This window comes from Stenella coeruleoalba, assembly GCF_951394435.1.
Source record: "Stenella coeruleoalba genome assembly, chromosome: 3".
NCBI lineage: Eukaryota > Metazoa > Chordata > Mammalia > Artiodactyla > Delphinidae > Stenella > Stenella coeruleoalba.
The window spans coordinates 123,286,574-123,314,271 of record NC_137148.1 but is presented as its reverse complement, the minus strand read 5'-3'; the positions used below and the strand labels follow the sequence as shown (position 1 = coordinate 123,314,271).

The following is a 27,698-nucleotide window of genomic DNA, read 5'->3' as shown; positions in this document are numbered from 1 at the left end:
TGATTAAGAAGCTTTTGCCCATAGTCGCATTTGGGGGCTTGAACTCAGGACTGGTGAAACACCTCTCCCTGCTCAGGACCATGGCAGCAGCTGAGCTCTGCTTAGGATAAGCTTGGGTGTAAAGGGCAGGGTCAGTGCTTAAAATGATCTCAGCCTGCAGGGCTCTAAAAGGGATGAAGCAGTTTTTTTTGTTTTTGTTTTTTTAAGTTAGTGCAATTCACACATTGACTTTCTCGCCTCTGCGGACTGGAGGTATTCAGGGTCGAGTCACATCCACCAGGTGGGGAATGAGAACACTGAATAGGAATAACAAGGTCCCTCTGGTTTTGAAGAACTTTCTGGAATCAACTCCGTTCCCATCAAGCTATCACAAGGAGAACACCAACCATGAGCAGGAGATGGGATGAAAGGGCCAAAGCAGCCTGCAGGAATGAGGTTGCATCCTTAAGGCTGGCATTTCTCAGAATGGAAGGTCTAGATCCTGCCCTGGGATCGGTGGACGCTGAGAACAAGACAGCACACTTCACGTGACCTGGACAAGGGTACTTTGCATGCAGGACTTCAGAGCCCACAAGACTTACGAGAACCTATCCCGGGAACCAGTTAGCCTGTGGCTGCTAAGCTGTTGTGGGTCTGAGAGGTGATTGGAAGGCCCCTTGATTCTCCCCTGAGGCAGAAGTTGCTTCTGGCTCCAAGAGTTCAGAGCTGTCTGTTAACCTTCCTGTCCCGGGATATGGGCCTTGGATCATCCACCTGCTGCTTGGGTACGTGGAACCGGACAAAGATGTGGAGAGGTAAGAAGGGAGAGTGCTGAAAAAAAGAGGTGCAGGGACTCTCCATGGCCTAAAGGTCATAGTGAAAGGCAAAAGCCAGAATACTGGGCTGGGCCTCCTTAGGTGTGGATACTGGAGGAGTCAGGTTTTCGGTTTCTACATACGTGGAGCAACTAGATGGTGCTGCATTTCATAGTTACAGTGCCAGAGGGCTAGAACACCATCTCTAACATTCCATAGTTCTAGAACATCATCTCTAACACCAGCTTGTCTCTAGTAAAGGACATTCCTCCCAGCAGGAAATGGAAATAAGACCAGGTGACTTTGACCCTACCCCTAGGGGAAACGATTCCACACACACACACACACACACACACACACACACACACACACACACACACGGCTGACAAAGAAGGAAGTGGCTTATGGTGTACAGAAGACATTTTAATACACACAGGCACACTGACAGTACACATGCTACAGCTCAACAGAAGCACAGATTTCCCATCCAAGGGCTACCTGTTCACAACAGCACAGTTTGTGAACTGTGTTTGGATTTTTCACATCCGTGTTGAATATCAGACACACTGAGACTCTAGGAAACGGTAATCACAGGCACAGTTTCTAGGAAACAGGAATTTGTGTTGACAGAATGCAGGGACAGCTGGATACTGAAACAGTTCACTGCTTTTCATGCCTTTTCATTCAGCCCTTGAAGAATTAAAGCCTTAGCATTACGGTGTCAGCCCAAAGCAGCAACACTGGCCCCTGCTAGCTCTATGACCCACTCCTTCTCCCTAGTTATTTATTCATCAATCCAGTCTGGAAAAGCTATTATGTGATGAAGTCTACTTTCTTCTGCTTAAAACTTTACTATCAGTAGTAGTATTGTTGGGAAATTATGTGAGAGAGTATACGTAATCTAGAGCGCTTAGAATGGTATATGGTTCAACCGAAGACTATATCTGTGTTTGCTTTCTTCATGGTATTTTATTGTGTATATGCAATATAATTAATTTAGCTAGTTTCCCCCCCCCAAAAAAAACCCCTTTACTATCAGAAGCAGCCTAACCACTAATCAATTAAGTGACCCTAATTAATGGAGCAATGCTCTGTGCGGCTTGACATTCGTTCCTGCCCCAGCAATGCCCTCAGCCAAAACCAGTGCTGCCTTTTGGGGTGTGAGCCAGTAGCAGAGCCTCTCCTTCCGTGGAGTCCGGGTCATGGCCAGGGTCACAGGGCTGCCCCACCCATCCACTAGCGGTCCCTGTGGATGCACTGGGGTGGGTGACCCCGCTACAGTGCCAGAGGGTTAGAACCAGGATGCCCCTGGCCTTCCAAACCTGCTCACTTTTCAGATGTTCCACACAGGTAAGGGAGGAAGCTGTGAGGAGAAAAAGATGCCAGAAACGCCGGACAAAAGGAATTAAGAGTCACCCTGTTTTCTAAAATGCTTAGCCCTGAGCCTTCGTTGTCACACACCTAGATGAGATATGCTCCACCCTGTAGGGTAGTAAATTTTAGCCCAAGTTATGGAATAAAACCCAAGGATCTGATTTCAACAACTAGCAATCATGGGTAAGGATTTAAGAATTCTTCTATTTTTTGGAAAACATTTTTGTCCTAACACTCAAAATGTCCAGTGGTGGGAGGTGCTTAAAATCAGCCGTTCTGTACCGATGGATACAATGCTTTTTCTTTTCTAACTTGAAATATTACGTGGTGGGTCTGTAACCTGATTAGGACGGGAAATCCATCTTACCTCTCTTGTCAGTGCATCCATGGTTCTTGACAGTCCGTAAGGGTGCTGTAGGCGTGGAATCAGGTCATTGGAAGTAAAAACTAGGGATTCAACCTACAGAGGTTGTATTGGGTTCCTATCCCATTATAAACTGTATAGACGTGAAATGGCACAAATGATTTAACTCCCATCCCAATGGAGACCCTACCAATCCCATTGCACTTGGATGTTTCCCCGTCTCATTTGGGATGATATATATAAGGTCAGAGCGAGAGAAAGAATCAGGTAACTGGAGAGATGAGGCGACAGCACATCAAGCCTTGAATGGAAACAAATGAAATAAATTGGTAAACATGCAAATGGCCCTGACACTCCTGGTTTCCAACCAGGAGCAGAATCTGGTCACCTCCTTGTAGCTCTTGTCAACCCATTCCCCCTCCTTGGGAAATTGAGCCAGAGTTTATAGTGTTTGGAGAAAAACATAGCACAGACATATAATATGGGGGAAATGTAGAGAAAAGGAATCAAGTAGAACACAAGAGCTGGCTTTTAATTCTTAACAAAAATATGGTTACTCTTCAAGTAGAGAGACACTATTTCACAGCTTTTCAAGGCCAGAAATGTGGGGCCTATTAGCTCAGTGGGGAGAAAACCATCAGTGCTGAATTAAAGTTCAGCACTGGCTTCCTGCCCATGTCTAGTTGCCCCAGTGCGACCTCCCTTCTGGAGAAGTCCTATGTAGCTTGCGGCCGTCTCTGTTACTTCTGCCCATTTCCACCTGTCTGGTCTCCCCTGTTGCCAGCTTACTGCCACCCTGCTGAGGCCCGTAGTCTCCCTAAGTAAGGACAAGGTTTAGGTGATCTGAGTGGCCAACTGTTAAAGCAATCCCCCACCAACCCTGTTTATTCTTGAGTCTACCCAGCAGCATCTGTGAGTTGCCAAAAATAGTTCTTCTGCAAAGATCTTCTGTGTATCAGGGGAGTAGAGTTACATCCCAACTTAGGTGAATTAAACTTTGTGTTTGGCAAATAAATAAATACAATATAAAGAAAAAGTGAAATATCAATACTATTTTAAATAGGGGATTCTGCCCGCCATTCTTGCAGTAAGCACAAGTAAGTATTGCTGTTCCCTTAGTCAGTCTTAGACCTCTCAGATGTGTGGGCATCCCACGGTTCTAAGTGCGTGATTCTAGTTTATAAAGGCATGCATAATCTGTTCAACACTTTAGTGCATCTTTTATTAGCCAAAAGTGAGACCAAAAAAAAAAAAAAAAGAACCAAAAAAGATGACTCGTTTCATTAGTGAAGGGTCTCATGATATTGGGCTTCTCTAAGAAAAGATACTCACCATATGTTGTGTATACTAAAGGAATTTTTCAAGGGTAAATTTTACTATCTTCCAAATTCACCTCACAATCTGACAGACTGTAACTCCCATATAAGATACAACTTCAGGTACTACAAGGTGGAGGTGCTTTCAATGTGACAATGTTCTTTTCTGATGCTCTCCGGACACAGGTCTCTGGTAGTCTTAAGAGGACAATTAGCTCTCAAGGAACATGCTTCTAGAAGAAGGCCAGTGGTGTGCTAACATTTCACAACTGGCTTCCCGGGGCCGGGTGGGTGGTGGGGGCCGGAAAGGGTGGAAAGCCCTGACTTGTAGCATCTGCCAATTTCCATGATATAAATACTTCCACCATCACCAATTTCAACTCTCAACTTCACATCACTGTACGGGGTGCTGGGACAGATGCGCATAGTGGCTCTTACAATTGATACAAGCTGGTACGGTGTTCTGACTTAAGCACACCACTGGAAGGCCCTCATCAATCTGTGTTACTTATAATCTGGTCCCACTCATTTCTTCCTGAATGAATTCCTTACTCCTATTCAGTCGGATTTGGGGATTCTGACCAATTGATGAAGTTTTCTAACTCTGAAGAGATTCGCTCCATCACCCAGCAATGTCCATTTGTCACAGTGTAATTAGGAGTGGAAAAAATAAATCTGCGTCCAAATATTCCTTTTAAAATAAAAATAGAGGCTGTTTAGAATAACAGAATGGAGAACGGTGGCAGTAAAAAGGCAGCATAGGGCTCATCTAGTATTACGTTCTCGTTTTTAGATGAAAAAACTGAAGCAGAGAAAGGGGGTAGGTAACTTGCTCAAGGTCGCGCGGTGGTGAATCTAGTTCCCGGGAGCCTGGGGACTCTTCCCTGGGTCATGCTGCCTCCCTCCAAAGGTATTCAGTCATATTTTCTAAGGTGTGTGAGGTGTGGAGAGGTGAGAATTTCTGTCAGCTCTTCCTGACGTGGAAATGTCCGAAGAAGATATTGAGGACTTCACGTGTTATTCCGGCCATCCTTTTCTTGTGGGTGTTTGGTTTGTTCCAAGGCTTGATTGGCTTGTCTTTTATTAAAGTCCTTTTTGACTCTTAAAAGGAAAAAAATAAAGTGGGTTTATTCATTGAAGTGAAAAAGAAAAGATTTAAGCTTTTGAAATGATAGCATTAAGCCCAACAATTTATAAAGAGGCGTGAGCCAGGGTAACTCTTACAAACATCATTGATTTTAAGTGTTGAAGTCCCTGTTCTTCTGCCCTTCCCATCAACAGAAACCTGATACTAAGCTAATTTACCTATTACAATTTTTGAAATCTCTTACAAGAAAAAAAAGTTTCTGTATTTTCCAGATTTTCTATCATGGATATGCATTATTTTTGTAATCAGAAAGGAAAAAATGTTTAAAACTATATTAAGTCTTTGCAAGTTGAATCTGGCTGAAACACTCCATCATTCGCTGAGCTGCTGTTCTTCCAGGGGTTACTTACTTCTCTCGGTTGAAAATGATGAACTCCTTTTGGACAGATTCAAGGTGCTCCTGAAGGAGGCACATCTTCCGGGTGAATGTTGGAAAAAAAATAGAGGTATAGTTAGCAGACCAATGAAGATCCTCAAGTAGCCAGTAACCTACTGAGTGTCTGTTAACTGAGTGGCCCAAATCGAGGAGGACCAATGTGTCCTCAAAATAGATGCTATCTGAGAGTTTGTAGCAGGAGTGAGACCACAATGAGATTAATAGAGGAGCATATAGGAAAGAAACAGGGAAAAATACATCAACTCTCTGCTCCCCACGATGAGGCAGCAAAGAAGACCTGGGTTATGGTTTACGAGCTGGATGTCTTTCAGCCATTTAGCCCAAGAAGCCACGGCTTCAAGGCAGATGGGCACAAGGGTTTATTAAGCTGGTCACCTATTTGCTTCTCATCTCCTGGCCCTCATCTAAAAGGTTTGGAGGTTCTGAAACCAAGTCCCCCTAAAACTGAGTTCCCCTGCCAAGTTTATGATTAATCTCTCTGTCCAAAACTTTATTCCCTTTTCTGTCCTGCCCCTGTCCCCCTCAGGATTCAAAGAGAAGGGGAGACCGAAACTGAGCAGGACCCTGTGGGGCCTTCCCAGGTACAAAAGTCCCTCTGTGCCCCCGTTTTTCTTTGTAGAGAAAAAAGGCTTTAGTCTCCTAGGCCTTTCCCAAGTTCCAAAGAGCACTGAAGCAGTTAATTATTAGGACAATAGAATCACAGGACTCCCATTTCCTCCTGAAGGGAACTGGATAACAATCTGATGCTTATCTTTGAGTTGTTCTGTAGAAACTCGGACCCCCCAGCCAAGTGGGGGATGGTGACTAAATGCTGACCAGAGCACGTAGACCCCAGGCTGGTTGGAACCAGAGGGTTGAGATTCCCAAAACATCACCCCGTTCCCTCGCCACCAACCGATCAGAAGAAGGTCCATGAGCTGAACACGCATCCTAGGACCCTCTCTCCTAACACTGTCTTTAAAAAACCCTTGTCTGAAAGCCATCGGGGAGTTTGGGTCTTTTGAGCCCATCCCCTCCTCCCCTTTCACCTTGCTTGACCCCTGCAATAAACCTTTCTCTGCTCTAAACTCAAACATTTCGGTTTGTTTGACCTCACTGTGTGTCAGGCACACAAACTTGGGTTCAACAACAGCTCTGCTTGGATTTAACGAGTAGCCTGGAAACATGTCTTCACGCTGAATTCGGATTGACTGTTCCCCTCAGCTGCACTGGGGCTGATTATACTTCAGTTGTGGTGAGCAGCCTTCTTCAGTTGTGACTTTCTCACAGATTTGCAAAGCATTTGCTTTGCTGCTTCACTGTCTGGCTGTCAGTATCTCTAGATGACGTTTCCAACATAATCAGAAAATGTAACCTCAGAGAAATGACCATCATCAGGCCCAGTATAGTATCAGCCCCAGATCAAACGTTTTAAAAGTCTGTAACAAAATACTTCCAAATGACTTCTGATGACAAATATTCTTCTTGAAGGAAAAAATATCATTCATTCATTTTGTTTTTAAATCTAGGAATTAGAAAATACTAAGTCTTCAAGTACCAGAGAGTTGTTTTTTTTTTTTTTTTTTTTTTTACCTTTCCTGAACAAATAATTAAGTGTTGGGAGAGTAAACTATAAAAAGGAGAGGACATTTTCAGAAAAGGGGTGGGGGGAAGCAAAACAAAGGAGAGAAAAGAGATTCTGCTACACCTCACTCTTATCCTCAAGTTGGGGTACCTGTAACCCTGGGGGTTTCCAGTATCAGTAATAGGGGACATGAAGCTGTGGGATAAACATGATCTGATAGAGCTCCTGGGGGCAGCAGATTTACCCCAAGATTGTAGAACAAATATTTTTAACATTTAAGTATTACATAAAAATATATAAATATATAAAATATTACATAATGTCTTAACACATTTATATAATACTTTATAGAAACATGTTTATATGTTTGTATTTTATACATATACATGTTTCTATATTTATGTACATATTTATGTATTTATATATTATAGACATAAAAATATATGTATAATATAAACATAAATACATAAACATACAAAATGTTATATAAAGTTTAACATGAAGATATTTAAAATATTAACATTTTAAAATATTTTAACATTAAAAATCAAGATTATAGTCACTAAAATGCAGAAATTCACTCAAGTTCTTTTCTCTGTCATATAACTCTGTTTTATTTAAACAAAGATGTAAAGTGCACACTCAGATGAGTTTGTGATACGGCACTGCAGACCCTATGAGTCCCACCCTGGCCCTAAGGGCTCATGTGCCACATGTTCTTTTTCCTCTGCTTTAGTTGGAAAAGTTTAACAAGTGCAGCTACATGGACAAGTCAACAGCAGTAGTCAGAGTATGAGGGAGAGGAGTGGGGAGCAAACAGAATGGAGGAACGAATGAGTCTTATGTGGTTGAAAAGAGAACTACTGATTAAAAAAATGTTAGAATGTGCTTCTCAGGGATGACAGAGCAAACAGAGATTAGACTGGTGTAAGTAGAGATGGCATCAGAAATATCTGAAGGGTTTAGAGCAGGTGGAAATCTCAGGAGGCAGAAAAAGAGGACTTAGGTCATTTGCTTCCATAGCAGGCAGACTGGGTGTGTGTCAGTCTTTTTGGTTCTCTACTTTAAAGGGGCTGATGAGCAGAGAGGGTCAGTGGAGAACATCCTGGATGCAAGAAACAACAGAGGCATCTACTGTGAGCATGAACCAGAGTCATGGAAAAGAACGGAGTTAGAAGTCAGGAAGTCGAGTGGAAAAGTAAAACATAAAAAATGGCTAACTTTTTTTTTTAGGGTTAGCTCTTTAATTTTTTTTTGTTTCTGTTTTTAAATTTTTATTTTATACTGGACTATAGTTGATTTACAACGTTACTAACGTTGTGTTAGTTTCGGGTGTAAAGCAAAGTGATTCAGTTATACATGTAGCTATTCTTTTTCAAATTTCTTTTCCCATTTAGGTTATTACAGAATATTGAGCAGAGTTCCCTGTGTTATACAGTAGGTCCTTATTAGTTATCTATTTTAGATATAGTAGTGTGTATATGTCAATCCCAAACTCCCAATCCATCCCTCCCCCACTCCGTCTCCCCCTTAGCAGCCACAGGTCTGTTCTCTGTGAGTCTGTTTCTGTTTTGTAGATAAGTTCATTTGTGTCATATTTTAGATTCCACATATAAGTGATATTCTGTGATGTGTATCTTTCTTTCTGGCTTACTTTACTTAGTATGATAATCTCTAGGTCCATCCATGTTGCTGCAAATGGCATTATTTCATTCTTTTTTATGGCTGAGTAATATTCCATTGTGTATATGTACCACATCTTCTTTAACAAAGGCTAGCATTTTGGCAGACATGTACTAATTGACTCAGAACAGTCTATGAAGTAGGTAGCAATACTAACTCCATTTTATAAATGAGGAAACAGAGACACAGGGGGGAAAGGAAAACTTTAGTGCTTTTACTTTATTTAATCACAGCCTGCATTCTACAGCCGTAGATGGTAACAGTCACTGCATACCTGAATCACCTGAAGAACTTAAAAAATCCTGATGCCCAGGCCACACCCCCAGATTCAGCTGAATGAATAAACAAGCCTGATGATGATGTAAGGAGCTGCTAAGATTGACTCTTCACATTTTAAAATCCTTGAATAGAGATAAAGTGCTACTTTGAGATGCACCATCTTTCTGATTCTTCTTTGAGGGAAGGCTACTCTTTGTTTTGAAACAAAATCCTTTTTATTTTTAAATGGAGGCTATAAGATTAGGAGAAACTAGAGCAAAATGATGGCAGAGGCAGCTCCAGACCCCCAACCCTCAACAGAGACATCAGAAAAACAAACAGAAACTGTTAGGGCCAACACTGTCAGAACTCTGGAAAGCAAGCAAAGGTTTATAGCAACCAGACAAACACTGAATCAGGAAAAAAGCAACTTAAAAATGGTCCTGGTGTTTAAGGAAATCTCTATCAAAATATTATCTGAACACAAGCTAACATAACAAGAGACAGCAGTGGTGATGCATGACAAGGAATAGCCTTTTTGCAGAATAGTTTGTAAAAGTCACTCAAAAATGCAAGTACAGCCTTCAACAATCAAAAAACAGCAAACCCTAGAGAAGAAAGGGGAGAATCTGATTTCTGGACTTACTGGATTGTAATAGTCAACTAGCAAGTTTTCAACAAAAATACCACAAGGTGTACAAAGAAACAAGAAAGTATGGCCCATTCAAAGAAACCAAATAAACTGACATAAATCATCCCTGAGGAAGCCCAGACATTGGACTTACTAGACAGCGACCCTAAAACAACTATTTTAGGTATGCTGAAATAGTCAAAGGAAACCATGGAAGGAAACCATATGTTAGGCCACAAAACAGGTCTCAATAGATTTAAAAAGATTAAAATCATACAAAATATTTTCTCTGACCACAATGAATGAAGCTAGAAATCAAAAACAGAAGAAAAACTGGAAAATTCACAAACGTGGAAATTAAACAACATATTCTTAAGCAAGCGATGTGTCAAAAAATAAATCACAAGAAGAATTAGGAAATATTTTGAGGTGAATGAAAACAAAAATACAACATGCCAAAACTTAAGAGATGCAGAGAAAGGCAGTGCTCAGAGGGAACTTTATAGCTGTAGATATCTACATTAAGAAAGCAGAAATATCTTAAGGTCAAGAATGGCATAGTACAAGGGTTGGGGTGGGGGAAGTAGACAGATCATATAGAGCATGGAAGTCATGGCAAAAGTTACTCACAGATTGCTGTCATCTCTAAAACTTTAGAAAACTTGTAATTAAGATGATGTCCTGTACTTGGCTACATTTGGGGGTCTGTTAACAGAGGAGCCTGCATAGGCAAGCTTTCTAGGTGCGAAGGAAGGAGCTGGCCTGGAGAAGCTGGTTGGTTATGATATGAAGAAGAACAGATCATTAGGAGGAAGATGGGTGAAGTAAAAAGCAAGAAGCAAGATGGGTTTGTGGCATAGCTAAGCATTCCTTGGAGGGCCCTAGAAAACACTTAAGGATGGGAATCTGGTAAGAGGCCAGTTCTGTGGACAAACAGGATGTGGACTTCGGTTAACTGACCGTTAAAGGGTATACTAGCCCCTGAGGACTAGAGAAATTAGGGACATTGAGGATACTTATTTGTTTGAAGAGCTATTTTCACCACAAGACTATGCAATCTTTGAGAACAGAGATGTCAGTGAATGCAGGAATAATATCTCATCTATATCTCTCTCCAGTGTTGAGCACAGAATGTGGCAGATAATAGGGATTCAATAAAAATAGCCTAAACAATTGGATGGGGGGAGGGATGGAGGGGGGGAGGGATGGAGGGGGGGAGGGATGGAGGGGGGGAGGGATGGAGGGGTGGAGAGATGGAGGAATGGAGGGATGGAGAGATGCAGGGATGGAAGAATGGAGGGATGGAGAGATGCAGGGATGGAAGAATGCACGACCATTAGTTGAGTGGGTAGGGTGACGGGTGGATGAATGGATGGCCATTAGAGGCAAAATGAATGTTTGTTACTTTACCATCATTATAATATGCAGAACCACATGTATAAAATCCTACTGAGTCCCTGCAGGTTACCCTATTGAAATCTGACCTCGAACTCTGACAGAGGATAATGCAGTTAGTTACAAAATTAATTTGACTCAGCCCGAATTCCAGCAATAGTGCTCACCCGTATAAGAGTTCTACCTTTTCTGTGAATAGACACTCCTTACTTCTGCTAGCCCTGATATCACAAGATTCTGCGTCCGGCAAAGAACAGACACCCCCGTCTAGGGTCTGCTGCTCCCAGTGAGTCCTTGGAGTGTGGCCCAAAACAGCCACCATGTGTGTACTTTAGAACCAGACCATTTCCATCATTTTAGGGATGGTCACCTGACCTAGGCTTGGCCAATTCGATTTTCTCCCAGGAGATTGCAAAGTTTGAATTGAGAGCTGGGAGAGGGCAGTAAGGGAATCAAGTTAATGGCAGAAACCTAGGGGGGAGGAAGTCCACCTGTGAAATGTTGCTGCTGGGACCCCCCAGAGCTGCCCTTTCAGAAGCTGGGGTGTTCAGCTCCACCTCACATTCATGAAGCAGCCAGTTCTCGTGGGATGGCCGCCCACCAGAAGCTCTCCCACGAATTGCAGCTGCCACGAAGATTCCCACGACCCTGGGTCTGAGGGGACTGCTTACCTGGGAGGAATCACATTTCCTCATTTCCTTCTCCTTCTTGGCCAGGCGCTTCTTTTTCTTGTGAAGAGGCTTGGACTCCAGAATCATTTCTTCGAGCTCAAAGGTGGGGTCGCAATTCAGCCTGCCTTTCTGCAAGGAAGACAGGTTGACTCATTCCTTAGATACCTGTATCTTTCTAAAACTAGACCCAACCGGATAAGGAGAATAACACTCCCTCCTGCAGGAGCAGTCCAAGAATAACCAGCTCGGAGTCCCACTTGAAGTTTGAAATAATTTATTGCCAACCTTGCTTTTTATGTTCTTTGATTTTGTATATTTTTCTAAACTCCCAAGGAGCCTTCCATGAGTTAGAAAGGAAATCCTATTATAATTATTTTTCTAAAGTTTGCCTTTGGGGCTGTTTCTTGAAGTGGGTTCAAGGGTAGATCAGAATCACCTGAGTTGATTCCCAGTTTCCCCAACCAGACCTGGAGAATTAATGTTTCTGAACACGAGGGCCAGGAAATTGCATGTTTAACGAGCTGCCCAGATGATTCAGATTCACAATTAAGTCAGAGAAGTCTAGGTAGAAGGTCTCTCGAGGCAGCGCTCATTGCAGGGTGAGTGGCAGAGCAGAAACGACAGGAAAGGTGTCTAGATCTCCACGGCGTCACGCATCACCCACGGTGCAAGCGGCCCCTGCTGGACCCTGGAGGGTGGCCAGGTAGGACCCCACCCCCCTGCTGCTCCATGAGCTTGTTATTCTGCCAATCTGCCGACAACTGAACGTGTAAAATCAGGCTGAGGGGAGAGAGGGGAGTCAGAGCGCTCACTTGGTCCCTTGGCCGGAGCTTCTGGGTCTGGCTTTTACCAGCCGACTGCGGGAGGCCACAGATGCCTTGGCCGGGTATAGACGGTGGGAATTATTTCGCTTTGGCTATTAGTCATTGTGAATATTGGTCCAGCATAGAACTACCAGCGGAAGAGGGGTGCATGGTAAAGATAAATACCCCACCCCATCCCCAGCAGCTGGCAGTCCTTTGACTCAGAACTCCTTGGATACAAATTTCTATATCTTTGGAATCAGAGAAAACTTTTTTTTAAATTGGCAGATTCCCAGAAATGACTGTTTGTAGGATTAGGACTTCTTTCCATTAAAAGTAAGCCACAGGGGCTTCCCTGGTGGCGCAGTGGTTGAGAGTCCGCCTGCCGATGCAGGGGACACGGGTTCGTGCCTTGGTCTGGGAGGATCCCACATGCCGCGGAGCGGCTGGGCCCGTGAGCCATGGCCGCTGAGCCTGCGCGTCCGGAGTCTGTGCCCCGCAACGGGAGAGGCCACAACAGTGAGAGGCCCACGTACCGCAAAAAAGGAAAAAGAAAAAAAAAAGTAAGCCACAAAACATGGTTAGGAGCTGGAACTCCCAACATAGATCTAGATTAGAATCCCAACCCAGCTGTGTGACTTTGGTGGCCCATCTACCCTGTGTGTGCCTCAGTTTTCTCACCTGTAAAATAGAAATCTGGGCTGTCTTACAACATTGGCGCGTTATCTAATGAGACCATGTGCATATCTGGCACACAGAGTTAATGTGCATTGAATGAGAGTTACTATGGGTTTGTTAAGATTGACTCACGTTAGGAATAAATCCTGGAATGAGCCTCTTCTGCAAAACTGCGTCCCAGTTCATATCATTCATATATGGGAAGTTTTGAACATCAGACAAGTGGGAAAATCGTTGGTCTGGATTTGGTTCCAGTAGCTGCCAATGGAATACAAACACCAAGATCATGAGGAAGGTCAAAACTTGGAGTGCAAAAAAGCATACAGATTCCCTATGAATATTTCCAAGTATAGGATTGAAGGAAACAAGTAGTGTTCTCCCTTCTTAGCCCCATAAACAAATAATATAGATGAGTGGTCAGAATGAATTGTAAGTTGGTTTTTGTAAGTTGCAATGTGGTGAGTGAAAATAGCTTGTCCTACTGAGTCAAACTTATGTGTGATTACTGATTCCCCAACTTAGTAATGATGGGCAAGTGTGTTCTCTAAACCTCAGTTTACCCATCTGTAAAAAAGGGATAGTAAGCTATTTCATAAGGTTTAGCTACGATTAAATCAAGCCATGTATATAAAGTGACCAAGAGAAGGTCTGTTCTTCTTACGTGGAAAATGTACATTGGTTTTAACAAATGAAATTTATTTCACACTAGAAAATTTAGCAGTTTTTACCACTAATCAAAATATACTGGGGTGACACAGATAAGATGTAACTAAGGTTGCTGTGATAGTTCTGGGTTTTATGAACTGGGATTAAAGAATTTTTCCCCTTTAACCACTCCAGAGCCAACATCACTTCAGTCCTGTGGCTCAAATGGAAAATAGCAGTTCCACTTGAGAATGGGCCTGGAGCTGACAGCCATGGGTCATCAGTGTGCACTTTTGGGAGAATAGCGCTGTCTTGGAACTAAGGAAAATTTGCTTATGGAAAATGACCCCCGCCCCCATTCTTTATCTTTGACATCACCAACGGCAATATCCCTATTCCAAAACAGAACACTGGACCCATAGACAAGAGACATAGGTTTTGAATTCTTAGCCCCCAAATTCTTAGCCCCCAAATTCTTAGCCCCCATAGACAAGAGACATAGGTTTTGAATTCTTAGCCCCCAAATTCTTAGCTCTTTTCCTTGACCAGTTACAACCTGGGCAATTTTCTCTCTTCAGAAAAAAGCCAAGCTCATCCTCTTAGGCTCCTCATTCTTTCTTTCACGTAATTATTCACTACACGTGACTGAGCTCTCACTACAGCTGTCCTTAATCTTTCTGGTGAACACAGGCACCTTGAAAAGCTGAGGAAAACTGTGGACTTCATTAATTTAAATACCAAAGTCTACCACCTGTCATACTCTGTGTTAAGTGCTGAGGACACCATGAACAAGTCAGACGTGGTCCTTCCCTCATGCAGCTTAAAGAACAATGGTCATTAACCCAAGAGTCACACACGTGCAATGTATAATTTAAAAGTGTGAAAAATATGATGAAGGAAAGTTCGTGCCGTGTGATCTGAAAACAGAGGGAGGCTCCCAGAGGAAGTGATACGTGAGCTGAGATCTAAAGCTGTGTTTCTCAAACTATGCAGAAGGGCCAGTTATTTCTCTTTGTTTGTTTGGTTTAATTTCCAACCCACTGAAGTCTATGTGGTGTTACTGTGCATGGCTGGTGTAGAACACCACACTGTGTGCAACTTGTGATTTGAGTTCAACATCACTGCATAGGCTTGGACCCTATTCAGTGAGATGAGTCCATTGACCATGTGCTTTGAGGTATCAGAGGTATCAAGTTGCTATAAAAGTTTCAAAATACTTCTCTCAATTTCTATACATGTTATGGACCTGTTGGAAGTAATTCGTGGACTTGAACCAGTCAGTGAATCACATTAGTAGTACTGACCTAAAGGAGGGAGCTGGAAGAGCTGGGGATGGGAGCAATGTTCTAGGCAGTGAGACTAGCATGTGCAAAGGCCCTGTGGTTAGAGAATGATATATGAGGGTGAGGAGGGGGAGGGCAAAGAGGAGAGAAAAGCAGCTCAAAGCAGTTTGTAGTCAAAAGGGGGACAACAGTCCAAAATAAGACTTGAGGGGTAGTTAGAACCTTTATACCATATAAATAATTTTGATCTTTATTCTAAGAACAATGGGAAGGCAGTAAACTTTGCATTGAACAGATCCCTATGGGGCACAGCAGAGAAGAGAATGGAGTGTATAAAAGTGTACAGGGGCAAACCAGTGAAAAGGCAAGACTTGATGGCAGTAGGACTAGGAAGATAGATGGAGAGAAGTGACAGATCCAGAAGACATTTAAAAGGTCAGATATGAACATGGTGATGAACTGGGTATGCGGATGATGAATGATTTCTGGTTCTGGCTTATATTAGTGGGTGGACGGAGATGCCAGAGCAGGAACGCTGGAGAAAGTCCAGGAAATAATGAGTTCAAGAATTCCATTTGGCCCATGGAGTTTGAGATGTCTTTGGGACATTTAAGAGGACGTGTGTGTCACCTTATTAATGAAGCCATGTATTTGAAAGCTCTTAGCTGCAAAACCCACTCTGGAAATGTATTTATCGTGACTGCCTCCAATATTGTAACTTAACTTTTAACTTCAAACCAGAGCATGTGCTTCATTTTATCACTTCCTTTTGTCATGCATTTGTCCTTCTTACCTTTTTAAGAAGTGACACCATTTCCTGTGACCAGGCAGAAGGGTAAGTCACAAGCGCCGTCTCAAACATGTGTGCAATTTCCTTGCTGGAAGTACTGGAGCGAATGTGATACGGTCTCTTAAGGGAGAGAAGTAAGAGTCTTCATTTTTAAAGGGTAAAAGAAAAAATGTTCCTTTGCAAATGCTTCCAAGCTAAATTTTCAACTAGTAAAATCTAAATAGCATTTTCTAATCCCCTCCAGCCAATTGTTCTGTCGCCACATGCATATGTGGTCCACGGTTGCCAGATTTCCTACTTTTAAAAAAGCGTACCAGAAATCTATACATCCTTGTGAAATCTTGGAATTTTTAAAAGTTGGTAACCCTCTGGGTCAAAGGAAACATTTCTGTGGGCTAAATCCACGCCTGAGATGTCAGTTTGGAACCGTTTTGTAAGGTTAACTAATGTAAGTATTTACCTAAAACACTGGACAAGCGCTCAGTAAATGGAAATTTTAAAAATTGTTATTTAAGTGTTGATTATAAAGAGATTCAGAGTTTTGCCATACACACACCTCTTTTTACTTCTTCGAATCATAATGACTAAGCTCAGGTTAGAAGGTTACCCAGAAGACTTCAACCCCAGTCCCAAATGCTATGAGCTGCTAGTACTACGGAGTGGGGTGGAGAATTTTGTGATGAGGCAAAAGTATTTTTACCTCTGAGAGAACCAGATTCTTCTATAGTCCTAACTTGGGGGAAAAAGAAATTAAACAAAACGGTGGCTTTGTTATAATTTTCACAGATATCCACTAGAGGGCAGCCTTTACCTACATTGATTTCTCTGTTTCATACAGGATTCACCCTGGGATTGTCTCTCTTTGTGTGAAGTGAGCTACTTAAAGCTGGAGATTTTACCATATTCACATTTTTGCCCATGGGCCTAGCACCTAGTGAGTGCTCATTACATGTTTGTTGAATGAACACAATTTTCATATTAGATTAACCAACAATAGGACAGTGAATATGGATATGTACATTTATCAAGTGCCTGACTCTTTCGAGATAATAAATGACCGTGGACCGATTTCTCCCAACTAAATTGGGAGAAATGGAGGAGTTTAATTTTTTCCTTGTTGTAAATCATTATTAAAAGGTAACATAATGTAATTAAGTGTTGGAGCTCTGAAGGCAAAAGGATTTGAGTGCTAAACTGGGTCAGTCAATTTGAGTTTCAATTCCTTCATCTGTAAGATGAAGTTACTTCTGTAAAATGAACCACCTTAGGGGAGTGTTGGGAAAATTAAATGATATAGTACATGTAAAGTTCTCAATAGAGTGGCTAATATATATTAGACATAATACAGGAGAGAGATGATTATTGACATAAAGGTAAAAAGGATGGTGGCTATAAATGTAAATAATGAACAGCAAGATGAGTTATCAACAAAGGTGATGTGAAGGAAGGCTTAAGTCTATGCATGGCATGTCAACCGCAGTTACCCAGGGAACCAGGAAGTGCTAGGGGTTGACTCCCTAAAAGGGAGATTGACCAAACTTTATTTTTTTAATGCAAGGTTTAAAAACCCCTGCCGCATATTTTCTTCCCTCAAGACTGAATAAAGGACCATAGTTAATTCATTTGTCTGAGTAATGATACAGTGGAAATAACCCTTGTAACTCAATATCAGAAAAAGAGTGCCGGGTACCTTATCAGCGTCATCAATGTTTATTGACTGTTTGCAAGCCAAGGGCACTGTGGGTCACTACATGTGATTCACTGCATGTTTACCATTAAGAGCTGGGGCAGGTTGGCACACCAAGTTTCCCGGGTTATATGTATGTGCACATATATTTTTTCTTTTTTCTAATTTTCTTTAATTCATTGATGTCTCGAAACCTGCTTTTGAGACATCTAAAAACACAAAATGCTTTGATAAACTAATAAAGGAACTAACAAATGCCACAAGCGAATGGCTTAAGTATGTTGTGGTTTTTTTCATTTACTTTAGGCCATATGACTGAATATAATATACATATATTTAAATCCTCATGCTCTGTCGACTTGTTCAAAATAGTCAAATTACCTTTGTCTTATACAGTAATGTATGTTTCTAGTTCCAAACTTGAAAATCCACATTAAGCCATCAACAGCCAGAGCTTTATATTTATTCATTTACCAAATATTGATTGAACGCCTACCATGTCCTGCACCTCTGCTGGGCCCTGGGGATACAATGAAGACAGGACAGATGGGATTTCTACAGTGGTAGAGCCTACAGTCTACTCAGCAAAACCATAAATAATAAGAGAGACTGTACACACACACACACACACACACACACACACACATCAATGGAATACATGCTATAAAGAAAAATTACAGTGTGCACTGACAGGATATAGCAGACAGTTTTAGGGCAGCATATAAATTAAGAATGAGAATATAAAAAATAACCAAGGTGGAAAAGGTAAAACGTTAGATGGGACAAAGAGAGGTGTTGTGATTATAGTCTTATTTCAGGAGTACAAAAGCAAAAGAGCTGCAGCCAAGGATGTACAATTAGTGCAGAACGATGTACTTCCCTATCATAAGCTAATACTATGGACAATACAAAATTAGAGAAGACGTGGACCTTGCCTTTACAATGGCAGTGCAAGCGGGGACACAGAGAGATGACACAGCAGCTTAAGGGCTATGGGACCATGGTCAGGACAAGATCAGACACCACAGGGAAGTTTCAGGCACATTTCCCTTTGAAGCATATATTTTTCTGTCAATCACAATTTGTAAATGTGGAGGAAATGATCGTTTAGCACCCTTCCTCTGTGGTTTAGTTGTGTTGCCAGTTGTAATTAAATGTTGGTATTTCATTTCTTCAGATTAGCTATATTTTGAAACATAATTACATGCAGGCTCCTTGGTGATTCTTTGCGAGAATGTGTCAGAATCGTTTTGTAGTGACTTGTTCCTCTGTACTTTCAACAAGCATTTGTTATGTACCTGTTGAAAGCTAAATATTGTGGATAATACTAAACTGTATAAAACACTGGCTCCACCTTTAATAAATTTACAGTCTGATGATATAGAAGAGATTAAAACCATAAAAATAGGTATATCTGGGGCTTCCCTGGTGGCGCAGTGGTTGGGAGTCCGCCTGCCGATGCAGGGGACACGGGTTCGTGCCCCGGTCCGGGAGGATCCCACATGCCGTGGAGCGGCTGGGCCCGTGAGCCATGGGGGCTGAGCCTGTGCGTCCGGAGCCTGTGCTCCACAACGGGAGAGGCCACAGCAGTGAGAGGCCCGCGTACCGCAAAAAAAAAAAAAAAAAAAAGATATATCTGGAAAAATTTACAAGGGTGATACATTTGCGAAATAGATTTAATCCTAAAATGTAAAATAGATTTACGTGTTCTGATGTAGAAAGTTCTACATTTTATTTTAAGTGGAAAAAAAAGTCTCAACAGGTTAAAGCATAATTCTCTTTTTACTGAAACAACAGTAACTATGTATATGAGCATGTATGTGAAAACGTTATCCTTATAAAATCAGAAAAGGTTTGGAAGTAAATACAAGCTGTTAATTCTAGAAGATGAGATTGGAAGGTCAAATGAGTTTTTAATTTCTTAATTGAGAATTTTCTAAGTCTGTCCTTTCTTAGAAATGATCAATATACATGAGATATAAGGATTCTGTTCTACAATTAAGACACATCCTTAACTTTACTCAAATTTAATTTAGCAATTTCCAAACTTATTCAAAGAGTGATTTTTTAAAAAAAAAAAAGACCAGGGCTTATCTTAGGAAATACCTTTATAGGCAAAGGAACAAGAGGAAAAGAGCTCCAAGGGATGCCTCGAGACAGGAGGGAGTCCAAAGAGGCTGAAGTGAGTTTGTGAAGAGTCAGGGTCATTCAAATTGAAGCAAAATCTGAAAAGTTAACATGATTCTAACGGGCAAAGAATGCCAAGCTAAGGTGTCTGAAGAGTGTCGGGGAGAAGAGGGGTGGGTAAGGCAGGTGAAGGGTGTGTGTGTGTGTGTGTGTGTGAATATACGAGGCATTAGGGAGTAACAGCATTTTTTTTAACATGAAGTTATATCTGTGCTTTACAAAAAAGAATCTGCATTCCCATGTTCATTGCAGCATTATTCACAATAGCCAAGGCACAGAAACAGCATGAATATCCATCAACAGATGAACGAATAAAGACGTGTGTGTACATGATATACATATATATATTTATACACCCACATATATACATATATTTATAATATATACTTATATATGGTATTATATATTTACACATCATATCATTATATATGGATAAATGAATAATGGAATATTATACATATATAATACATATACAATATATATGAATGGAATATTATTCAGCCATAAAAAGGAAATCCTGCCTTTGCAGCAACATGGACAGACCTCGAGTCCAATACACAAACTGAAACAAGTCAGACAGAGAAGCCAAATAACTGCATCGTATCACTTACACGTGGAATCTTAAAAAAAAAAAAAATTCAAACACATAGAAACAGAGAGTAGAATAGTTGCCAGAGGTTGAGGGTGGGGAAAATAGGGAGAGGTTGGTAAAGGGGTACACACTTTCAGTTGTGAGCCGAATGAGATCTGAGGATGTAAGTGTAACATAGTCACTATAGCTGATAACCCCGAATTTATATACATAGACATGAATTCAGCAACCTCACAGTAACTACGCTTCACCTTTTCTAAGCAGAAAATGAAAAGAAAAATGAATCTGACAGTGTTAATACATTGTCAGTTACATCAAATCACAGGGAACTACCACGAGGTACAATAATATGGGAGGGAGAAAAAAATCTTTTCTTAGCAAAATTCTTCCTAGGCATTTTCTTAGTTTAAGAAATGTTTCTTCTAAAAGAAAACTACTCTAATTTGCCACTGAACCCAGAACTCAAGAGGCAAATGAAAGACAGGAATCCAACAAGACAGGGCATGAATTGTGTTGTATTAATAATTCACACTGAATCAGAGCCCTGGACTCTGACTGCAAAATTATTTTCTTTAAACAAACAAATATATTTATATAAGATATGGAGTGACATATATTGATTTTCCCTCTCTGGGAGTTAATAATATCCCTATAATTCATTTAATTTTATCTGCATAATTTAATGTCAACTCACATGCTTGGCCCCATATGTAGGAGAGTGAATTAATTATGGGCGGAAGTCCCAAGGGTTGTTACCAGCATCACATGGCATTGTTGCTTTCATCTCTGAAACAAACTACTTGACTTTTGGCAAAAAAAAAAAAAAAAATCAATCCTTTCACTGTAAAAATGAAACTTGCTGGAAGAGTAACTAAAGAGAAATGTAATTCTACTGTACCCGGCCTCTCAACAGCTCATATGCTGTCACTCCCAGTGACCACCAGTCAACAGCAAACGAATAACCTGCTTCTCTTCTGGAGTTGAACATCTCAGGTGCTGAAAAACACAGAAGAGTTAGGTCAGTTTTACTCCCTGAGACATTAACAAATCTATCTTCCCAACATGTTCCTCCAAAGGCGAATTACCAGGGAAAAGTGTACCAACACTTTTATGTGTGTTTATCGTCCATTGCTAGATTGCTCACTGCAGGCAAAAGTTTCTAATTTTCTAGTCTTTCTCATTCATCACCAACACACACAGGCATACACAGCCCTTAATGGACAAATTCTTCTCTGACTTAGAACATGCACCTATGAAAACTTGGATCCCATCAGGCCTCAAATGTGTGGCTGACTCTGAAAGCAGGAAGGCTGAGAAGAGGTTATATTCATTGTCTTGATTTGGAAGGGTTGTGATCAGGACGTAAATTTGTATTACTGCTGCAAACATTGTTCAGAATTTAGCTGCAACTACATGGGGTTGACTCTCCATCTCAGCGTCATCTGGAAGAGGCAAAGGCAGCATTTGCAGCCTGTACTGGGGCTGAGGGAGAGGAGAAAGGGTGGGGCACTCTGAGAGAGACACGGTTTTCCATCACTTGTGGGGCATTGACCCTTTGTCCCATAGTTCTGTGAATTGGCTCCAGTGGAAGGCAGAACCTCAGTCAATCTTACCCCAGTGGAGACCCCTAGTTATGTGTTCTCTAACACACTGAGAACCTTCTACACACCCTTCCAAGAATGTACCTAACTCCTGAGGGATGGAGTGGGGAAAATGAAGTACAAAGCAAGGGCAGGTCTCTTCTCTGTTTGCTTATCCAGTACCGAATCTGGCATCTAGTGTCACTCAACAGAAACTGGTTAAAAGAAGGAACAATACTGAACCAATCAATCAAGCCCTGGTTGCAAACATTAGCTGGAACCAGGCTGTCTGTGTTCACCAACTGCCTTCACCACTTATCGTGACCTTAAACGAGTCAGTGGGCTGAGCTTGAGAACCTTCATCAGCAAAATCAGAACAATGAGAAGGCAGTTCCTACAGAGGTGAGAAACTAAATGAGATAATAATGCATGCCAAAATCTCAGCACAGTGTCTGGCACCTGGAAAGGACTCAAAAAACTAGGCACTCTTCTAGAGAGGCAAACATCCATAATAATGGGAATTTTACCTAGCCGAAAGTTGCACACTTGACCCAAGCCTCTGGTAGTAAGGTGCTGGCTCCGGACAAAGGAAATTGGTGTGATGTGGGACCTGCATACAGGTTTGCCCTGCCTGGTGCACTCAATTTCAAGGAAAATCCTGTGGGCAACATCCAATTAGAGAGGTAGAATGTTGACATCCCAACGTCCGGGGTTGACCCAGACTATAAAAGCCCGCCGTAGCGGAACTAAGGAAGCTTCATTCCCTGGTGGGTTCACCTTTCATGCGTCACTGCATTCTTTCTGCAAGTCACAGCTCCCCGTGCAATTTGGGAGATAATGGTCCTGAACCCACGGTGCTCCCACAGACTGGATGGAGTGGGCTATACTTCTGCTTTCCCTTATCAGTATCTCACAGCAAGTCATCTGTAGATGACGTAGTCCCTCCAGGTGACAGATATCTCAGAGAAGCTGCAGAGAACTTTGAGGGATAAACAGACAACTGTGCTAAGAAATTATCCACCAGCATAAACATCACTCTATGAAAGTTGTGTATTCTGTTGTCTTGGACCACCCTTGGAGTTTATATGAGTAGAATCCTCTTCTACTTACTGTTTTCCGGCATGAAGATACTTGAATATGCATTCATTCATTCAACAAATATTCATGGTATGCTAGGCATTAAGGAATTTTGGAAGAACACTAAGAAAAAACATGATGGCAACATACAGAAGCATAACAGATGGGTAATTCTTTGAGCCCTCAAAGAGCTGAAAAGTCAGGGCAGGGAGATGCTGAGGGCTTCCATCAACCCTACAGGAGGACTCCTTGCTCCTGAGATGGTACAAATAGAGGTGGAGAGGGACTAAGTTTCCTTCAAAAAAGATGTTGAGTATTTCGTTTAGTTCTTAAACTATTTCCATACTTCCATTCAGAAAAGTAAATATAACATAAAAGAAAAATTAACAAGCATTTATAAGTAAATGGCCACGTAACCTTACACAGGGCACAATGTAGAATCTTGACTCCACCACTGGGTCCTGTCCTGTTTACAACCATAGAAGTAACCACTATCCTGAATTTCTGTCGGTAATTTTCTTCTTGCCTTTCTACATAGATTTACTACCTGCGTTTGCATTTCTAAGCAACACCTTAGTTTTGCCTATTTTAGTAATACATATGTTATATGTATGTTGTGTATGTATATATGTGTATATGACATTATGTATATATAACAGATGTGTGTATAACATATGTATATGTATTTGTGCATATATATATATAACATGGGTGTGTGTGTGTGTGTTAAATCTTACTGCTCGTTTTCTTTGGTGACTTGCTTTTCTTGTTCAACATTATGTGTATAAAATTTATCCAACTTGCTGCACGTAGTTTGTTCACATTCAAAGCCATACGAATACACTGTCATTTACCTCCTTTCCTACTTTTAATAGCCATTTGGACTGTTTTCAATTTGGAGTATTTTGAATAATGCTCTCATGAACATTCCTGCACATGTAAGACTCCTCTAAGTCCACACGTCTTTAGGTTACATTTCTGGGAGGGGAAATTCTGGGATGGGCTGTGCATCTTCACCCATGCTAGATAATGCCAAACTATTTACCACAGTGGTTGTACCAATTAACGCTCTGACTAGCAACGCATGAGACTTTGCTCAACCTCCTTATCCACTCTCGACATTAACTAACTTTGTGACTTTTCCAATCTAGTGGGTATGTAATGGTCTTCCATTGTGGTTTAAATTGGCATTCCCCTGATTACTAATAAGCTTGCCCATGCTTTAATACACTTATTAGCTATTTGGATTTCCATTATTTGGCTTTCAGATTTTAAAGCAACTGGACAGTAGATTCTGCTCAGGACATAAAGAAAGGGGACAAAAACTGATATATAAATATAGTACAACAGAAATAATTCATGGAATTTACAAAAATGATTCTAAATTTCCTCTATAAAATATGTGAACAATAAAGGTTTTCTGAAAAAGGATAAAGGGACTTGCATTCCATGTGTTAAACCACATTGTAAAGCTACCATAATTGATTTGAAAGCCACAGAATACAGATGCTAGTATACAAAAATACTTAGTTTATGAAGAACATGTTTCAAATCAGCATGTATGGGATCTTATTTGATACATGGTCTCAAAACAATTATTTAAGAATATAACAAAAATGAAGTCACATCCTTACTGTATATCTTACCACATATATAGCTGGATTAAGAAAAATTAAACTATAACAAAAATAAGAATATAGGTAACCATGTCTAAAATCTAGAGGTAAGGAGATCTTGCCAAGAATATCATAAAAGGTAGAAGCTATAAAGTAAAAAGACTAATGGTTTAAGATCTGGAAGCAACCTAAGTGTCCATCAACAGATGAATGGATAAAACAGATGTGGTAGATATATACCATGGAATACTACTCTGCCATAAAAAAGAATGAAATTTTGCCATTTGCAACAACATGGATGAACTTGGAGGGTATTATGCTAGGTGAAATAAGTCAGAGAAAGACGAATGCTGTATAATATCACTTATATATGGAATCTAAAAAATACAACATCAAAAAGAGTCATGTACCAAAATGTTCATTGCAGCTCTATTTACAATAGCCAGGACATGGAAGCAACCTAAGTGTCCATCAACAGATGAATGGATAAAGAAGATGTGGCACATATATACAATGGAATATTACTCAGCCATAAAAAGAAATGAAATTGTAGTGAGGTGGATGGACCTAGAGTGTGTCAGACAGAGCGAAGTAAGTCAGAAAGAGAAAAACAAATACCATATGCTAACCCATATATATGGAATCTTAAAAAAAAAAAAAGGTCATGAAGAACCTAGGGGCAAGATGGGAATAAAGACACAGACCTACTAGAGAATGGACTTGAGGACACAGGGAGGGGGAAGGGTAAGCTGTGACAAAGCGAGAGAGGGGCATGGACATATATACACTACCAAACGTAAAATAGATAGCTAGTGGGAAGCAGCCGCATAGCACAGGGAGATCAGCTCGGTGCTTTGTGACCACGTAGGGGGGTGGGATAGGGAGGGTGGGAGGGAGGGAGATGCAAGAGGGAAGAGATATGGGGACATATGTATATGTATAACTGATTCATTTTGTTATAAAGCAGAAACTAACACACCATTGTAAAGCAATTATACTCCAATAAAGATGTTAAAAAGATTTTTAAAAATAAAAATTAAAAATACAACAAATGAGTGAATGTAACGAAAAAGAAGCAGATTCACAGTTATAGAGAACAAACTAGTGGTTACCAGTGGGGGGAGGGAAGAGAGGAGGGGCAATATGGGGGGAGGGGCAATATAAGGGTAGGGGATTAAAACGTACAAACTACTGTTAGGTATAAAATAAGCTACAAGTACATACTGTGCAATACAGGGAATATAGCCAATATTTTATAATAACTATAAATGGAGTATAACCTTTAAAAATAAAAAAAAATAGACTACAAAAGAATATGACTAAGGGTTTGATGTTAGGAACATAGTTTTCATGTCAATAATGCTATAAGAACAGCAACTAAAATGTAGGAAATTATATTTATAACACATGATACATTAGAATTTAATATCCTTTATATATAAAGGTCAAGAATTCTTTACATAATAAGAAATAGACAAAAATGTGTTAACACTCTAATAGAAAATGGGCAAAGAACATGAACAGGCAACTTACAAAAGAATTAAAAGCAATTTTAATGTCATAATGAGGTACCGTTTTCACTTATCTTTTTTGTGAAGATTAAGATATTGACAGCGCAGCCCTGGTGAGGATGCAAGGAAGTGAATATCCTCAGATGCTTCCAGAGCAAATGAGTAGAAATCAACGCAAACTTTCAGGAGGGAAATGCATTAACGTATATACCCTTTGACCAGAAATTCCTTGAATGGGGATTTATCACGGGAAATAAGTTGTTGCACATATTTCTGCTAACAGGATTTTTATCACAAATTTAGTTATATTTCAAAATGAGAAATAACCTAAAATTCAACAATAAAGAATTGGTTCAATAGATTTTGATGCAGCCCTCTAATTCTGTAGCATGTGAACATTAAAAACGATAGTTATATATGTGGGCCTGGACAAATAAGTAGTGTCAGTTGTGCAGAGCCGGGCTCTGAAGTCAGAGTAGTGGTTTCCGTTCTGGCTGAGACACACTTATTGCCAGGAGGCAGAGAGATAGCACAGCAGCGTGTGGAGGGTTAGACACTGGCATCCCTCACTGAATTGCTTTTAGTTTAAATGATGTCACACGTGCACTTAGGCCAGTGCTTGGCAAATAGGAAGAGCTCAGTAAATGTCAGCCATTACCCCTCCTGCTCTGTTGTCATCACCATCAGCATTCCAGACTTGAGACGTTTTCGATTTGGATTTAACTTTGTGCTCTGCCAGTTGCTTGCTGTGTGATTATACATGTCGCTTTCTCTGTAGGCCTGATTATTTTTAATCTATGAAAACATATTTCATTGAGTTGCTTTGAAAATTTAATGATATAATGTTAAAAACTTAGCAAAATGCTTGGGACATAATAGATTCTCACTATATGATGCCTATTATTACATTTTAAAGTGAAAATTTAGGTTGCCAAACTCCAGTATGATCCAACTTAAAAAAATGTGTTTGTGTGTATACAGAATAAAGGTCTGGAAGGAAACCCTAAATATCTACAAGTAGAGAGATGAATTTCCCCATTGCTTAATCAGCATTTTCCATAGTATATCTGTTTGTTTGGTTTGGTTAATTTGGAGAAGAGGAATGTTTTAATTGGTTAAGCTCTAAGCGATCTGAATGATATTTACACAGACCACGGATGGGGAGAAGGAGGGATTGGAGTTGATTGGAAAGAGCATGGAGGTAGAAGATGAGGAATTCAAAAAAGTAAAACTTCCTTGTTGGGTGCAGGTGCTTAAGAACTGACAGACAAGGGGTGGGATAGGGAGGGTGGGAGGTAGACGCAAGAGGGAGGAGTTATGGGTATATATGTATATGTATAGCTGATTCACTTTGTTATAAAGCAGAGACTAACACACCATTGTAAAGCAATTATACGCCAATAGAGATGTTAAAAAAAAAAAAAAAGAACTGACAGACAGCTCATCTTCTTATTGCCAGAGTCGAGGAACTGCTGTATAATATGCTAAGCATCTTACATTAGAAAATGTTGTATATTCCTATAATCTTCATTCAGTATTTCATCCTAGTTTTCTTTCTTTTTCTGGTTAATTGCTAATTACATTCTGCAGGAATGCTATAAAATGAGTGCTGGTGAATGTCTGTTAGGTAGATTTTACCAAATTATTGGGAACAT

The 27,698-nt window shown here is 40.6% G+C and overlaps 1 protein-coding gene across 2 annotated transcripts in view; it reads right to left on the bottom strand.

Moving 5' to 3' along the window:
- Positions 1-4,858: 4,858 nt before the first annotated feature.
- Positions 4,859-27,698, bottom strand: part of STK32A (serine/threonine kinase 32A) — a gene marked incomplete at its 3' end in the record, with an annotated part of 116,180 nt that continues 93,340 nt past the window's right edge. Inside the window, exons 7-12 of one of the 2 annotated variants that reach the window (XM_079917158.1) lie at positions 21,158-21,255; positions 15,797-15,913; positions 13,208-13,333; positions 11,595-11,723; positions 5,346-5,410; positions 4,859-4,949 (exon numbers count right to left, since the gene is read on the bottom strand). In XM_079917158.1, the coding sequence (XP_079773284.1) occupies positions 4,859-4,949; positions 5,346-5,410; positions 11,595-11,723; positions 13,208-13,333; positions 15,797-15,913; positions 21,158-21,255 (626 nt within the window). Of the gene's footprint in view, positions 4,950-5,345; positions 5,411-11,594; positions 11,724-13,207; positions 13,334-15,796; positions 15,914-20,753; positions 21,256-27,698 lie in introns of those variants that run through there. The other variant, XM_079917159.1, reaches the window with a different exon arrangement.